This window comes from Myxine glutinosa, chromosome 1 (genome assembly GCF_964187855.1).
Source record: "Myxine glutinosa chromosome 1, kmMyxGlut1.1, whole genome shotgun sequence".
NCBI classification, from domain to species: Eukaryota; Metazoa; Chordata; class Myxini; order Myxiniformes; family Myxinidae; genus Myxine; species Myxine glutinosa.
In genome coordinates, this window is record NC_136261.1 from 176,167,586 (window position 1) to 176,185,623 (window position 18,038).

General features: G+C 45.0%; 1 protein-coding gene across 1 annotated transcript in view; it reads right to left on the bottom strand.

Annotated features, from left to right (window-relative positions):
• LOC137416787 (proto-oncogene tyrosine-protein kinase Src) overlaps positions 1–18,038 on the bottom strand; it is a 55,471-nt gene that overhangs the window by 13,825 nt on the left and 23,608 nt on the right. The window contains exons 3-8 of the mRNA XM_068102414.2: positions 14,030–14,126; positions 10,883–10,981; positions 6,975–7,078; positions 3,500–3,649; positions 3,233–3,388; positions 2,875–3,054 (exon numbers count right to left, since the gene is read on the bottom strand). Of these exons, the coding sequence (XP_067958515.2) occupies positions 2,875–3,054; positions 3,233–3,388; positions 3,500–3,649; positions 6,975–7,078; positions 10,883–10,981; positions 14,030–14,126 (786 nt within the window). The remainder of the gene's footprint in view (positions 1–2,874; positions 3,055–3,232; positions 3,389–3,499; positions 3,650–6,974; positions 7,079–10,882; positions 10,982–14,029; positions 14,127–18,038) is intronic.

An 18,038-nucleotide genomic window follows, 5' to 3' on the forward strand; every position in this document is an offset into this window, starting at 1 on the left:
GCACGCCTTCTGGGCACCCTTGCCACACAAACTTGTATTTCTGTCCCTGCCTACCCTTCACCATTCTCACACCACTTCCCTTCCATCTCGTCTCTTGCACACAACATATGTCCACTCTTCTTCTGACCAATACTTCCACCACTTCTCCTGATGTCCCTGTCATTGTCCCTACATTCCATGTCCCAAACCTCAGAAACCGATCTCCACTTCGGGCATCAGACGTTTCGTCGTCATAAATGGAGTGATTTCCACCCTTGCTTCGATCGGGTTCCCCACCTTGAGTTTTGACGAGAGGGAGTGGGGTCCCCACGGGGTACTTCGGGCTGTACCCTGCCCATATGCAGTTGTCATTGTCATGGTTCTCTTTTTGAGGCAATGTTTTTCTGGCCGGATGCCCTTCCTGACGCCAATTATTTTTAGTCGCCTCTTACGACACGCAGGGATACGGTGTACCTATTCTAAACCGGGGTACATACCGGGAACATCTACATGCATATACAATATACATACATATACATACATATACATACAAATACATACATACATACATACATACATACACGAACACATACATACATACACAAACACACACATACATACATACACAAACACACATACATACATACATACATACATATATACATTCACAAACACACATACATAGATACATACATACATATTGTTATGAATTTGGGTAGTGATATGTAGAGCAGAGTAGAACATGAGTAGGTAACATGCTTCGTGTGTCACGGTAAGGAAAACTACCTTGTAATAAGTTCATGTGTAGGCGTTTGTCGGGTTATGATGTATACCTGTGAATCTACCAGGAGATTCGTGTGTTAAGTAGTGCAGGGATTAATGAGTAGAGCCCTTGTATGTCTCACCTGGTTAGCCAATCCTCTGTCCATTTTGGCACTGCACATCACTTAGACACTTAGTTAGGATCCCTTAGTACAACACTAATAACGCCCTTCCCCCCTGACATGACTGAGGAAGAAATCAGGCCAGGACACCGCCGATAATGGCCGCCACCATTTACACCCCCGAGAGGCATATCCGTCTCACATAGCACGTGCTACAACACAAGGAACAAGGAACAAAGGACGGGAGTGAGAGTGACGCAGTGTGCGTGCCCCTGGACGAGTTGGGGGAGGCTCTGATTGGTTGCAGTGCGCCAATGCTGACGTCACCGGCCGGGGATATTAACGGGGCCGGACGCCATTTCAGAGAGTTCGATTCCTGAGTTGAGTGGAGAGAGGAGAGTTGAGACTCGGCGTGTGAAGTTGTGCAGAGCTACATTCCTGGCGCGCAGTCGAGAACGTGATCGAGAGTTGACACGAGTGCAGTTCGTAAGAGTTAGTTGCCGAACGCCATTGCGCAGTTGACAGAGAGTTGGAAGTTGCGAGTTTCCGAACGCCATTGCGCAGTTGAGAAGGTCAGATCGAAGAACGCCAGGCAGTTCGTTTGAGGTGTGCACGGGCAGAGTTGGCAGTGGAGTCCAGAGCAGTTGGTGTTGAATTGAGAGCCAGTTGAGTTGAGAGAGTTCGGTTGAGGTGCGCACGTGTTGATTAACGAGGGCCGGACGCCATTTCGGGCAGTTGAGACTCGGCGTGTGCAGTTGAGCAGTGACATTCCTGGCGCGGAGTTGAGAGAACGTGATTGAGAGTTGATACGAGTGCAGTTCGTACGAGCAGTTGCTGAGTGCCATTTTGGAGCAGTTCGTATGCACAGGCAGTTCGGAACGGAGCAGTTGGAAGTTAGTTGCCAAACGCCATTGTGCAGTTGAGAAGGTCAGTTCGAAGAATGCCAGGCAGTTCATTTGAGGTGCGCATGGGCAGAGTTGGCAGTTGATCCCGAGCAGTTGGATTCCTGGCAGTGCAGTGCAGAGCCCAAGTCCGTTTTGAGCAGTTGGGTTTGAGATGCGGCAGGACTTTGGTCTGAGTCGACCTCGTGTGGAGCCGCTAGCCTGCGTAGGACGCGTGGCGCTTGGAGCGAGGCCTTGTGGGACTTGGAGCGAAGGACCTCGTGGTGTGCGGTCGGGCCGGGCAGAGCGGTGTTGGACAGCAGACAAGGAAGACGACGAGACAGATAAGCCCGAGCTCCGCATACATTTTGCACAAAAGACGTGTTTCTTTCGTAATTCATCTCCCTCGTCTCGTGTTTGAAATCTGTTGTGTGTGGGATCCCAATTTAGCTACTTTATTTTATTATCGTGCTTTTTCCTGTCCTTGCTTTTCCCAATAAACCCTTATATTACTTTCTGTACATATACCTGAACGCAGTTTCCTGATTGATTTGATAGTTAAGGCTGCAGGGCTCTCGCCATTCCCCTCCATTCCGTGCGCTTGGGGCTTTTGGTTTTGGAATCCGCCATTGAGTTTCCGCCTCGGGAGTTAAAGCCTTCGTGATCGGCAATCCGCAACTCTGGTGTTAATCGGAGTTGCGCGACAATATACATACATACACATACATACATGCACATACATACATACATACATACATACATACATACATACATACATTCATATACATACATACATACATACATACATACATACATACATACACATACATACAGACATACATACATACATAAACACATACAAACAAACATACATACATATGTACATCCATGCATGCAAACAACCATAATATGTACAAACATACATTGGTATGTTGTATCGGTGTCAGCTTATATTGGTGAAACTTTGTGTGTGGTAACAGTTACCACATAGTACACCGATTACTGTATCGGTTCAGCTTTGGTTTAATCCAAAACAAAATATGTTCTCATTACTAATGCTAAATTATATTAATTGAGCTGATTCTCTGATGTGTATGTTGCGTTTTGTTGAATGTCGAGTTTGTTCAAACCTCCACTCATGTATTCCGTCACGATGTAGATCGGCTCGTCCGACACGACGGCGTAGAGCTGCACGAGGCGCTCATGGCGCAGCCGTTTCATGACTTGAGCTTCCTGCAGGAAGGCCGCCGGAGCCATTGCTCCCTCACGCAAAGTCTTCACTGCCACGCGAGTTGTGCCATTCCACGTCCCTACCGGTCAAACGCAGCAAAACATGACGATACCCAAATTCAAATCACAAAAAAATACCACAAGAAATGTACCTGCTGTGCATGTTTTGACACATTACGATGTAAAATCAAGGAAAGTGGTGCATGGTAGGCCTCAAAGCTTGGCTCATTTTGGAAAGTGGTGCATGGTAGGCCTCACCCATCCACACATCACCGAAACACCCTGAGCCAAGCTTCATGTCCAGATGGAGCGTACTCCTGTCGATCTCCCACATGTCTCGTGCCAGGCCCAGCGTCTGCGGCGCTCTTCCATCACACGGCCGAGTGAGCTTGTGACAAAGGCCATCGGACGTTTCTGGAACAAAGTGTCCCAGAAGCCTCGTTTATGTCGGCGACGTGTTTCTGTCCTAAACAATTCGCACACAAAATTCATCCAGTTCCATCGTACTGTCCTCACTGTCCTCACTGGAGTAATGTTGCACCAACTCGGTGATGGTGTCGAAATGAACTCGGTTTGTGATGTAGTGGCCTCCATTGTCCAACCGTCTAATCTTGTAATGTTTCACCTTTCCTCCTTTAGTTTCGTCCTCATCAAGAATCGAGATCGCAAAGACACCTGTGGCGGTGTGAAAACATCATGGTGTATATTTTTACCATTCGTATAAAAATGTATCTGTCATCGTCCATCAATACTTCCAAAGTGCTGATCATATTATGCCAAAAAAAAATGGACAGAGCCCTATGTATTAATTTATTTATTTCAAAATGGCTGCCATTTACATGGCCTGCCATTGTTTTTAACCCCCTTCTACACACAAAAAAAAAACAAATCATGTACCAGACATGTCAGTTTTGTACCTCCAAACAAGTATCATGACGTGGATGATATATACCCGACACGTCATCTACCCACCCACTAGACCTATTAAAATTACAATCGGCAGTTCTAAATAAGTATGAAAGTGCCTTCAGAAAGTATTCACACCCCTTGAATTTTTCACATTTTGTTGTGTTAAAAAATGTGATAAAGTCAGAAAGTTTGGAGAGCAAGGCGGAATGGTAGACTGTGTCGAAAGCTCAAGATATGTCCAGGGAGACGGCCCTGATCTGATGTCTGACATTGAGGGCCTCCATCCATTGTTGGGTGAGTAGAAGCAACAAATCCAAGGTGGAGAGACCTGCTGTGAATCTAAATTGGAATTCTGACTTGAGGTTGTTGGAGAAAAGGGATTTCATAGAAACTGCCATGATGGATTCTGTGACCTTGCTGATGATTGGAAGTAAGCTGATAGGTCTGTAGTTGAGGGGATCCGTTTTTGCACCTTTTTATGTGGTGCAGTGATGTTGGTGGATTTCCAAGCAGATGGAAGATGACCTAGAGCAAATGACAGGCTGAAATGGGCAGAGAGAGGATGTGCAAGGGCAGCACAGCAGGTTTTTAGGACGCGTAAGCTGATGCCATCCAGTCCAGTGCAGGGGCGAGGGTTACCAGAAACTTATCCACCTTCTCAGGTGCAAAAGACACAGAGTCCAGGAGCAGTTGGGTATGATTGGGTCAGGTGGTTACAGAGAGCGAGGGGTTTGGGACACAATATTTGGAAGCAAACACCGAATCGAGGCATTCGGCCTTCTCACAAGTGGAGTCGGCTGTGGTGTCGTTTGAAGTAAGCAAAAGGATGGAAGATATCCTGCTATACAGTGCGTATCAAAAAAAAGGTAATCCGAATTCAAGGGGTTAATATGCAAAGGTTATTTATTTTGACAATCTACATGTGGTTTACTAATTAAGAGGAGATCCTCAGCTTTCCATTGATACCTTCCATGCATCATTGCTGTCACACATGACCGAGTACATGTTCATTGAAAATGACAATTTCAAATCGCATTTTTACAAGTTTGGCTAATCGATGCAAGTCAGGATAATTGGTGCAAAATGAACGTCAGATGTGAACTTTTCTCAGGAATGACTGGCCTTTATGCACCCACACCTTCAATATGTCCAACTCCCCTTTCAACACAAAGCTCACAGCGGTGGAGCAAGCCCTGAACTGCTCGTCTCACCATAGCCGGGTCATTGCGCAAAGTATCCACTTCATGTCGAATACGGCCCTGCAATTCGTCAAGATCACGGGGAGGAGTTATGAACACCTTGTTCTTTAAATGTACCCAAAGGAAATAATCACATGGTGTGAGGACAGGTGATCTTGGCGGCCATTCGACTGCATGGTTGAGGGCGATGACTTGGTCTCCAAAGAGTTCCCTCAGTCGATCTCGGACAGCAATAAGACGATGTGCTGGGGTGCCGTCTTGGGCCCACCAGAGATATCTGAAGACACCACGAACCTGTCGCTCAAAGTTCTCCTCCAGCTGCGGTGAAACTTCATCATTGATCATCTGCAGATACCTGTTACCATTGACATTCCTTTGAAAGAAAAATGGTCTGATCACCTGACCACTTCCACAAAGTCCCAACCAAACAGTCCACTTTTGTCGATTCATGTTGGTGTTAAAATTAAATTCCAGGGGTTGTCCTGTTGGTGCATATTCAAGAAATTATGGGTATTGACCTTGCCATCCATGGCGAAAGCAGCTTCGTCGCCGATAACGAGATACTGCAGGAAATTGACATCTGCTTCGCAACGTGCTATCAACCACCTGGCAAGCACCAGCCTCCTGGCAAAATCACCTGGCGTAAGTTGATGCCGGATGTGAATCTGATATGGATGTTGGTGGAGGTCCAGTCTTTAGATTCGGTTGCATGTTGCCAAAGGCAATCCCGTCCCATTTCGTCTTGCGCTGGTATCCCTAGGATGCTCCAAAACGTGCTGCCTTTCTGCTGCAATGTTCATTTCCGATCGCCCAGTGCGCCTCCTACCAGAATTCTCCTTGTTGCGGTTGAGGCTTGTGCCATGCTCTTGGTATTTTCTAACATTCGCCCAGATGGTTTTTCCTGCTGGAGGCTCCCGTTCTGTGAAACGTTCCCTGAACGCATCACGAGTTTGCTGCAAACTTCCAGTTTGGTGAAAGGTTGTATCCACGAAGGTCCACTGTTCAGTCGGAAGTGGAATCATCTTTTCAATGACTCAGACTGTCTCTAAACCCATACACTGTAGGCCCATCTTAAATACCCATCTTAAACAAAGGATGATTCAACCGACGATTACCAGACCAGCTTAACAATTTTACATAATCAACTTGGCAGTCGACAAGTATTGTGTCCATTTCAAACTGTCTTGTACCGATTAGCCAAACTTGTAAAAATGCGATTTGAACTTGTAATTTTCAATGAACATGTACTCGGTCATGTGTGACAGCAATGATGCATGAAAAGCATCAATGGAAAGCTGAGGATCTCCTCATAATTGGTAAACCACATGTAAATTGTCAAACTAAATAACCTTTGCATAGGTTATTGTTCATCAAACAAACATTCATCAAACATCAAAACATCATCAAACAAACAAACAACAAACAAAACATCATCATCATCATCAAACAAACAAACAAACAAACAAACATCATTGTTCATCAAACAAACTCTCCGGATCTGGATCTTCACCAAAATCAAACCAATTCATTCTTGTCACATCCCCAAACTAACCAGCAAGTTTTGTCCGAATCCGTCCATAACTTTTTGAGATATCCTGCTCACAGGAAAACATCAGTGGTGAATACACCTTCGATGGCAGAGGTAAAAATGTCTCCTGGTTACACTTCACCTGAATGGAAACTTTGGTCACATCAGAATCAAATCCAGAAGCAGACATCTCAGGCCAGCTCTCTTTGCACTCAACACCTGTGAACCAGCAAGCTTCAGACGAAATATACACCAAACAATTCAGAGCAGAAAGTCCCAATTGCTCACACATACTGACGTCTCGCACAACATTCTGCGACATTGTATCTGTGTTAGAACATGCTTCCACCTGTAGTCCACGTACCTCGTGTGGTTTCGCTCTCACGTACAAGGAATGTCCCTGCGGTGTTCTCCGGCCTTAGCAATGTCCTCTCCGCATCCTTACGGGTCATGCTTCCAAAGTACCATCTGCAGGAGCATACCAAAGTATCATGACACCAAAGTTACGTAGTTATACTGGAGTATTCTGTTCAGCATGTCGTGTACATGGGGATAGATGTGCGTTGCGAAGGTGAGTTGCGAAAGGTCTATGTTCTTTCACCTTCTTGACTCGGTTGTAGCAAAGGTTGAGAAAATTGCACGGATATTGGCGTTTTATTGGAAAAGAAAGTGCATTCTAATACCCGTTTTGAATGTATCTGGTCAGACGCAGAGAGAGGGGAAAAGGAGAGAGGGGAAAAAGAGAGAGGGGAAAAGGAGAGAGGGGAAAAAGAGAGAGGGGAAAAAGAGAGAGGGGAAAAAGAGAGAGGGGAAAAAGAGAGAGGGGAAAAAGAGAGGGGAAAAAGAGAGAGGGGAAAAAGAGAGAGGAGAAAAAGAGAGAGGAGAAAAAGAGAGAGGGGAAAAAGAGAGAGGGGAAAAAGAGAGGGGAAAAAGAGAGAGGGGAAAAAGAGAGAGGAGAAAAAGAGAGAGGAGAAAAAGAGAGAGGGGAAAAAGAGAGAGGGGAAAAAGAGAGAGGGGGAAAAGAGAGAGGGGGAAAAGAGAGAGGGGAAAAAGAGAGAGGGGAAAAAGAGAGAGGGGAAAAAGAGAGAGGGGAAAAAGAGAGAGGGTAAAAAGAGAGAGGGGAAAAAGAGAGGGGTGGAGGGTGGAGAGGAGGGAGGAGAGAGAGGAGAGGATTGAGGGCAGCTTTCCTTACTGGGGAACTAGTTATTTCTTATTATTTAGTAAAAGTACGGTGACTGAAAACTGAAGTTAGCGATGAAACTGTAGTCAAATTATACTTTTTCATATTCCCAGGGTGTATCTAAATAGTTTATTTAAGACACGTTAACTCTTTTTCAACTATGTAATTAAACAATCGGCCTACTTCGAAAAGCTTTGTACGTAATGAATTGTATCTGTGGACTAACTATGGAATACAATATTTATTAAATAACTAGTAAAAACCCCGTCAAAATGACGGCTTGGAAGTTTACTCGACAGTGCAGCCTCATGAGCGTGCCAAAGTCTAAAGCCTCGGCCTAGTATCAGATGTGCTTACATCTTCTTTATTTATTAGCCATCCTACGAATGTAAATGAACACTCATTTTACTCTGCACGTTGCACATCATGTGCAGCGAATTTCACCTCCCTGCACTTTGTATTTATTTTTATTTTATTTTTAAATGCTTCTGTTCACCGCCCTTGAGGCTTGGTTTGAAAGCCACCGTCTACAATTACAATAGAAGAGACAAAATTACTCCTTCATGGAATTTTTTTTTTCGAGTTTGTTTTATCCTCAAAAATAGGCCGTAGTGAACACATATTCCTGTTAAAATATTGGCCTTTAAAGTCTACCTTTATGAAGGGGGACAGACGGTAGCTTATGAGGTGCCTACAATCACTACGCTCGAACATTTAACAAACGTATCTGAGGGCAGTAGGTAATTGATGGCTCACAGAAGGTAACACCTTCCTCATCCCAACATCTGAAGAAGCCAACCACCTCACAAGTATAGACCAATAACATATCTACCAACAACATACAAACTTCTGATGGGAATCATCACACTACCAACAACATACAAACTTCTGATGGGAATCATCACAGAAAATATGTATCACTACCTAACACAAGATGGAGGCCTAGAGGCAGAACAGAAGGGATGTTCCGTATTTACCTGCAAATAACGCATGGGCTATATATTAAATTAGTTTCAAAAATTCCAACTGCGGGGTAACGGGGTATACTCGTGTGCCAGTTATACGGTATTTCACCATATGGCACGTCAAATAACCAGAGGGGGCCAACCTAAAATGGGGGGACTGAATAGAAGAAGTGCTGTTGTTCTACAATGGTAAAACATATATGCATAGAAATACCAATAAATTAAAGCTGACCTTTTGTAGTCTGGCCTCATATTCATCTTTTGATCTCAAATCCAAATTTCTTGGGTATGTAGCAATAATAAAATTGACTTTACTGTTTAAATACTTATGGAGGGCACTTTATCTGAAGGGATACTCACATTTGAAAACTCACATTTGGATCCTACACATTGAATGACACTGTGGTAAATGAAATTTTGTTCCACATGAAACTATTCCGTGTCATTCCAAATTCAGAGCTTTGTGTGTAGAATGAAACTGTGCATTGTCATGGATGAACATTATTAATAATCATGTTTAATGGCCTTAACCTCGAGCTAAGAAATGCGTACTTGCTGAGTTAGGAGAGGAAGTTCAGAAAAATTGGTTAGAATTGGGAAGAGTGAAATAATTTCCGTAACAAGTACAGATACATTCAAAGTACACCGCCCCCATGTCAAATAAATAAATAACATATCCTCCTGAGCGCGGCATTGCCACAATTTACATGTGGTTACATATGGTTTACCAACAATTTACATGTGGTTTACCAATTATGAGGAGATCCTCAGCTTTCCATTGATGCCTTTCATGCATCATTGCTGTCACACATGACCGAGTACGGGGTGCCAAAGGTGCCCCATGATGCCGCCGTGCAGCACATAGAGACTGTATTGGGAGGGAGCGGTGTACAATAAATTGATTGATTCATTGTGTAATTAAAATAAATAAATAATAATCGTAAAATAATTAATTTCTTCATCAATTGGCTGATACACAAACCATACCCAAGCATACCCAAACCAAACCTTGGCTAATACCCAAGCATACCCAAAACACCAGTATTTCATCTGAAGCTATAAATTTTTGAAAATTAATTAAATTATCAATTAATTATTATTCGGTAAAAATTAAATAAGTAGTCAATTAATTGGTTAATCAATAAATAATTCATCGATTAATTGATGGATCAATAAATCAAAAACACCCTTTGCAGCCAAATCACTAGGTCACTGTCATGTCCAAATATCAGTTTCCTAGCTCAACGGATGGCTGAGGTGTTGCCCGCACAAACAAACAAATGAAAAAAAATCACTCATAGAGCAACGTGGCAAAAGCGAGCAAAGTAGAATGGCACTCAGTAGAGCATCCTTTTGACCTCACAAATAATTGGTGGTTGAATTATGTGACCTGATATGCAAATCGTCTTCAAATTTTAAGTTAATTGGATGAAAATTGAGGATATTAGTGATTTGAAAGAAAGTGGTTGACCTTAGGCCAATGCTGACCTCAAATATAATTGGTGGTTGAATTCAGTTAGCTGATATGAAACTCCTATTCAAATTTCAAGTCAATCAGATAAAAATTGAGGATTTTCGTGATTTGAAAGAAAGTTGTTGACCTTCGGCCTATGTTGACCTTTTGGCCTATGTTGATCTCAAAAATAGTTGGTGGTTGAATTCAGTTAGCCGATATGTAAATCCTATTCAATTTTCATGTCAATCGGATGGAAATTTAGGATTTTAGAAATCCGATAAAAAGTGGTTGACCTTTGGCCTATGTTGGCCTTTTGACCTTTGGCCTATGTTGGCCTTTTGACCTTTTAAATAAATAGGATTCTGTCGGACCACCAACTCTACCATTTGGTGAAGTTTCGTGAAGATCAGTTTAAAATTGTCACCTGTAGGCAAGTATAAGTGAGCGGAAAGACAAACACACAAACACACATACAAACCGGAGTGATCAACATACTTGTCCAAAATTTTTTTTGGCCAAGCACGAACAAACGGAATGAAAACTGAATACTCCCTTTTGGCGTGCGTCATCGCCCCGCCCCCTTCGATGCCCGGCTATGACGTCATGCAGCACCTGGAGATGGAGTAGGAAAGGAGCGGTGCACAACATGGAAGGGAAGGCGACTGACTCACTCTTCAGCCTTGACAGAGTTTGCAGGAGCGATGTAGTTGCTGGGGACGTAGCCCATAAGACCAGTTTCAAGGGATCGTGCTTCCCACCATTCGTCGGTTCTGTGCGACAGAGTGAAGTCATGTGATCAATGTGGGGTAACATGCTATCAGGGTGGCCTCGACCAAATCTTACAACTGCAGCCATTAGATATGCTGTTACTGCATCACATCAAATGTCGATGTGATATCTACACATTCAAGATGCAGAAATCTATGGGATGCAGCCTACAATGCACTGAGGATCTACAGATAATAATGCTTTATCTTTAAGTTCAATTTCTTATGGAGATAGTACACCTGGAAGGTGGGCAAAGGACAACACTTTACACATGGAAAGGAACAAAGGAAAAAATTTTTTTGGAGGTTATCTTTTATTCTGTGATAAATGGTATATCAAAATAATGTGTGATCATACACATATTATACGTGACATTTTATACATATCATATACACACATAATACACACACGCATACACACACATGAAGGTAGATACTTTGAGACCTAGAGACATAAAGAGACCAACTGAGAAAGTAAACAGGCCAAATACAACAATTGACAGGATTGTCTCGATAGAGGCTCTAACTCGTTAGAGCGCATACCTTCATCAAGCTCAACCGTTTACACTTTGTACCCCACTGATAGGCCGAATTTGAATCGGACATCAAAAATCTAATCGGCTTGTTCTTGTCATCTAACCAACTCACCCCCAAAGATTCGTCCAAATCCGTCCATAACTTTTTGAGATATAATGTATATATTGTTTTTGGCCCTATCCCTTAATGATGAAGATTCACTTTAAAAAAATTGAATTCTCTGATGCAGATCCGCATTCAGATCTTCACTAAAATTGAATCTATTTGTCCTTGTGACACACCCAAACTGTCCACCAAGTTTCATCCGAATCTGTCCACAACCATTTGATGCATCCTGTTCACAGACAAAAAACAAACAGACACAAAAACAAACAGACAGGGGTGAAAACATAACCTCCATCCACCTTCAGTGGAAAAGGAATCTATCTGGACCATTTTGTCCCAATAGATTCCTTTTCTGGAAGGGAATATATGAGGACCCAAAATAACACAACAAGGGGGCAGATTGGATCCACACCTGGAGAAAACTAGAACAATGTGACTGTGTCGCCAATATGCCTTCGCATAGTCCCACAACGGGTAGATGCCATCACTATGCATATGTATGGGTTGGGGATCACGTTTGTGAAGTTTCGTGTTGATTGGATAAGGTTCGTTTTTCTATCCAAGATGGCTGCCAAACCACGTGACCTATGACATCATCATTTTCAAGCTATATGCAACAGTGCTGTTAGATGATAATTGTAAAATTTCGCATCGATAGGGTGAGCGGTTTCAGAGATATAATTATTTAATATTTTCCTTCGATCCAATAAGGCTGCCAAACCATGTGACCTATGATGTCATAAATTTAATATTTAAATGCAAATGGGTCATATATCATATGCATGCTATTTCAGATTTTTTGGATAACGCATTTGATTCAAGATTTTTTGGCTGGTATACCACTTCACCTATGATGTCATAATCATCATGCTTTTGTTCCCCATTGGGAGTACTTGACAATGTGCCAAGTTTCAAATTTTTCCATTCAGCGGTTTCCGAGAAATATTTTTTAATTATTTGCTTTTAATCCAAGATGGCTGCCATACCACGTAACCTATGACATCACGATTATCAAAGAAACATTCTGCATAGGTGTGACTCCTACCCTGAAAGTTTAGTCTCAATCGGACATATGGTTGCTGAGAAAAACGAGGTTTAGCCCGTACGGACGGACGGACGGACGGAGGGAAAACCTCCGAAAACATAATGCCTCCGGCGACTTTGTCGGCGGAGTCATAAAAAACATATGAAGGAAATGTTTCCATGCAGTGATATTTGATGAAAGAAAGATAAAACAGCTCGCAAAAATGGCAAACTTTCAAAGCCCAAGCCCAGATGGAATTCCATCTTCTGGCTAAAGCAAGCAGGTGCTCTCCACAATCACTACGCTCGAGCATTCAACAAACGTATCCAAGGGGAGTAGGTAACTGTTAAGTGGCTCACAGAAGGTAACTCCTTCCTCATCCCCAAATCTGAAGAAACCCAACTACCTCACAAGTATAGACCAATAACATATCTACCAACAACAAACAAACTTCTGAGGGGAATAAGCACAGAAATGATGTACCACTACCTAACACAAGACGGAGGCCTAGAGGCGGAACAGAAGGGATGTTCCGTATTCTCCCGCAAATAACCCGTGGGTTATACATTAAATTAGATTCAAAAATTCCAACTGCGGGGTATACTCGTGTGCCGGTTGTACGGTATTTCACCATGCGGCACGTCACATAACCACGGGGGGCCAAGTTAAATTATATCAAGGAAATTAAAAAAAAAAGGCAGGAATGGTGAAGACGAACTTCATGGAGATCTTAACAACCATCCTTGGGACTATTACGACAAATAAACTGCAGCTGGAAGCTGTCCGGGGCTTGGAGACAATCCTCAAAAGAGCCAGCGGAAGAAAACTTTGAGAACAAGAAAACTTCACAAATTGGTTCATGAATCATGATCTCTTACTGAAACGGAAGTGGATTCTTCAAGACCTGGGAGGACTCTGATACACTTTCTGAAACCCACATATGGAGATAACAATGAAACACAACTATCGGGGACGCCTCTTCACGGTGGCTGTACCCCCAAACGCAAGTCGGAGGCCAAATCTTCCCAATTCTTCCCTGCTGCCTGGATTGGTCAGGACAGCGCAGCCATGGTCAGAGTGCCGATTGGTCCCCATGGACCGACCCTTTCCCTCTTGTCTTTCTCTCTCTAGCTCTGTCGTGGACCTGACTTCCTGAAGGTGGGGGTACACCATCCTGGATGTGGGGGATCTCTAGGTCGCTCCTGGGAGATCAATCGGCTGTCTCCATGCCGCGAGCTTGTTCGAGCGAACTGTCTGGGGCTATGCAAGAATAACAGCAACAACAACAATGAAACACACACAACCTTTTTCCTTTGTTTGCTCAGTCTGGATAGTTATCTCATTCCCTTTTAAACTCATCGTAAGCTTATAGATGGAAAACTCACGAATTGATGACGTGGAAACGGTCTCCCTTTTTGAAAGTCAAATCTTCAGGAAGCCTTGCTTCAAAATCATAGAGGGCAATGAAATGTGTAGCAGCTCCTGAAAAAAGTGTTTGAAATTGAAGTCAGCACTCAATAACGATAAAGTATAAACCTTTGGCACCTTTGAATTTTTATAATACCATTGTAAATGTCGGTGTATTAAAGAAATATTTTGTTAAAGTACTTTATGATCTGTAGTTTCTCTCACTTTCTTGTTGTTGGTCTCCTCCTTTTCCCTTTAGAAGGGATGAGGTCTGATGAGGTTTATAAGGCATGAAGATTAGTCCTGCCCTGCCTTGACCTCGATACTCCTCCACTCCCCTCCGTCCTCACTTTATTTGATACGTATGACACAGCAATAACTGATTGCTTATTGTCTTCTGAAAGTAAGAAAGATTTCGATTTGAAATTGGAAGTGTGAAGGAAGGCATTGGAAGATCGAGGTCTGAAGATTAGTCTATCAAAGACAGAATACATGAGTACAGTTAGTAGTGAAGATGCAGAGGGGAAATAGAGTGGTGGTCTATGCAAGGGGAAACAAGAAAGAACAATCAGAGATTGCAAACCCTCGCCAGGATGTATTTTCAGTGGTTTCTAAGGCTTTTGTGTTAAAACAAATATGGCGGCTGAACCACGTGACCGATGACGTCATCATTATTTTTTTCCTAAACTAATGTATTCCTCGATTATCCTCAAGAAATTTCATCTTGATCGGATGAAGTTTTGTACTTGTCGATTTATGACGTCATAATGGAGGCACATATGACATCATCATTAACATATTTTATTCCCCATGGAGAGTTCTTTACAATGAGCCATGTCTTAATTTTTTCTATTCAATGCTTTTGGAGATATAGAGGTGCAAGGTTTTTCGGTTTTCCAAGATGGCGGCCGAACCACGTGACCGATGACGTCATCATTGGGTTTTTTTGTTCACCAGTTTATGCCGACATGGCACTCAAGAAATTTTATCTTGATAGGATGAAGTTTTGTAATTGTCGAATTATGACATCATAATGGAGGCACCTATGACATCATCATTAACATATCTTATTCCCCATTTAGAGTTCTTTACAATGAGCCATGTCTCAATTTTTTCTATTCAGCACTTTCGGAGATATAGAGGTGCAAATTTTTTCGATTTTTCCAAGATGGTGGCCGAACCACGTGACCTTTAACGGGAAATAGAGTGGTGGTCGATGCAAGGGGAAAAGATGAAGGAGGTGCAGAAGTTCATGTATCTTCTTGGGTCAGTGGTGCAGGGAGAATGGTGAGTTACATTTGGAGATGAGCATCAGGATACAGGGAGGATGGAGGAACTGGAAGAATTTCAGGAGTGCTTTGTGATGGAAAGATGCAGATGAGACTGAACGGTGAGGTGTACGGAATGCTAGTGAGGCCGGCCCTGTTGTATGGCACGGAGACAAGGCCGATGACAAGAAGTTTGGAGCAAAGGCGATATGTTTTAGTGCAGGAGAAAATACATCCGAGATGTTTGGATTCCAAGTCAATTCTCCTTATTCAAAAAGCAACCGTATATCCAACTGGTCCTTCTTCCGGCTATCCCGGAACCGGAAATCCTTCGAAGCATATTTACTCCCCCTCCGAGTGCATTCATGAAACAGAAGGTACCAACAAAATACAGAAGGTTGTCAAATAGATCCAAGGACGTATACATTTCCTTTCCCCTTACCACTACCGAATATAATCACCCTGGTACACTTACAGCATTCACGTTCCACAGAATACACTACGGGATCCACATAGAACGGTGGGAAAACACAGATAATTTGGGGGATATGGGGAGGAAACAAATTCAGAGGTAGAAATAAATAGATTGGGGTCTGGTACGTGCCCTGGCGATCCTGGGATTGCTTCGGCTGAAGTGATCATTGCCACATCCCGGCACCCGAACTAACTCCATACGTCTCTTTCCTTCACTCTGCCAACTGCACTGCACGTTTGCTCACACTGCCTCGGCCCTGTTTGTCCCACGCGTTGGTCTGCGGAGATCCTCAAGGACTCGTCCACCTGATGTGAGAGGCTTTTATAATATTTTGGAACTCAGTGTGCAGCTATCTGGTGCCAAGGACGCTGTGCCGGTCTGTGCCATTTCACAACTGCTGGAGTGAGCATCAGGTAAAAAGGAAGATGAGGAAGAAGCGTTGTGGTCCATGGAGCGTACTTGTTGAAATGAGCATGTAAAATGAGAGAGAGACGTGAAGTGCTAAAGAAAGCAAGAGTAATGCGGACTTTAATTATGATTGGGAAGATCGCATCGAAAATGGCTCTCTGCTTTCTCGCTCTGACGGTGTTCTTTGGGCGAGAGAGAGAGAGAGAGAGAGAGAGAGAGAGACAGTGAGAGAGGAATTTTTTTTTTCACTAACATGAGGTTATTTAATCACAACTTCCCAAACATGAGCATTTTACCATGCGTGATGGAGGTAATTGACGCATGTTATTAAATGTGCCCACTGTAGGAGCAGTGCTCCCACGTAATCGGAAGAATGGACGCGACAAAAAGCTGGAATTCGCCCGAGTTTCTTTATTGAAACAAAACAACTCGGGTACTTTCAAAAGCCCGTTTATCGGGCAGCAATATATATACACATTATCCCGGAGCGTTTGCCCGGGAAAGGCGAGAAGGGGCGTGGCCGGGCGTCCTGGACGCGGCCTGGCAAGTCGAGAGCGGGCCTGCCCGGGCGTCCTGGACAAGCCCGGCATGGTGATCGCTCCGCGTCCTTGGTAGGTGCAAGGCGATTGTGTAAACCCAGCGGTAGCCGCAACACACGTCCCCCCAGAATCGACTTGCACCGGCAGGGTCAATTTAAGGGGGGTCCTGATGACCCGGCCGAAGCGACCCCTGGCGGGTCGTGGGGGGGTGCGGTGTGGTGGTGGGCGGCCGAGTGGGGGGCACCGTGGACGGGGGGTGGCCTCGCCGCGGTGGAAGGGCCAACCGTGGCGGTTGGTCCATGTCCACGTGCTCCGGCTTGAGGCGGTCCACCGCAATCCGGTCCGACCTGCCGCTGATGTCGATGACGAATGACTTGTCGTCCCGTCGCAGGACCCAGAAGGGCCCGTCGTACGGCGGCCGGAGTGGCCCCCGATGGGCGTCATGACGCACAAAAACGTACTCCGCTGTGCGAAGCGCTGGGGGCACGTAGGACTGGGGGTCACCGTGGCGGGACGTTGGCACGGGGGCAAACCGCCGGGCGGCCTCCTGGAGGTCCGAGCACTGGTGAGCTGCGGACCAGGGACGGGTAGCGTCGGGCACGAATTCGCCCGGGATGCGTAGCGCCTGGCCGTAGACAAGCTCGGCGGTGGATGCCTGGAGGTCCTCCTTGGGGGCCGTGCGGAGGCCCAAAAGGACCCACGGCAGCCAGTCGGCCCAACCGCTGTCCTGAAGGCCGGCCATGAGCGCGGCCTTCATGGAGCGGTGGAATCGCTCGCACAACCCGTTGGCTTGGGGGTGGTAGGCTGTAGTACGGTGGAGCTTGACCCCCAGGTTGCGGGCGACCGCGCCCCACAGCTAGGAGGTGAACTGCGGTCCGCGGTCCGACGAGATGTCCGCCGGTGCGCCGAAGCGGGCGACCCGGGTGGCGATGAAAGCCTGCGCCACGTCGGCGGTGGTGGTGGAGACGAGGGGAACGGCCTCCGGCCACCTGGTGGTCCTGTCCACCATGGTGAGCAGGTGTGTGAACCCCCGTGATGGGGGGAGGGGGCCCATCAGGTCCACGTTGACGTGGTCGAAACATCGTTCGGGCACGGTGAAAGGTGCCAGGGGGGCCTGGGTGTGTCGTTGGACCTTGGCCTGTTGGCAGGCTGTGCAGGTGCTGGTCCAATCGCGGACGTCCAGTCGAAGGCCGTGCCAGACGAATCGCGCCGACACCAGCTTCTGGGAAGCTTTCCGGCCCGGGTGGGAAAGGCCGTGGAGGGAGGCGAAGATGCGGCATTGCCAGGTAACGCGCAC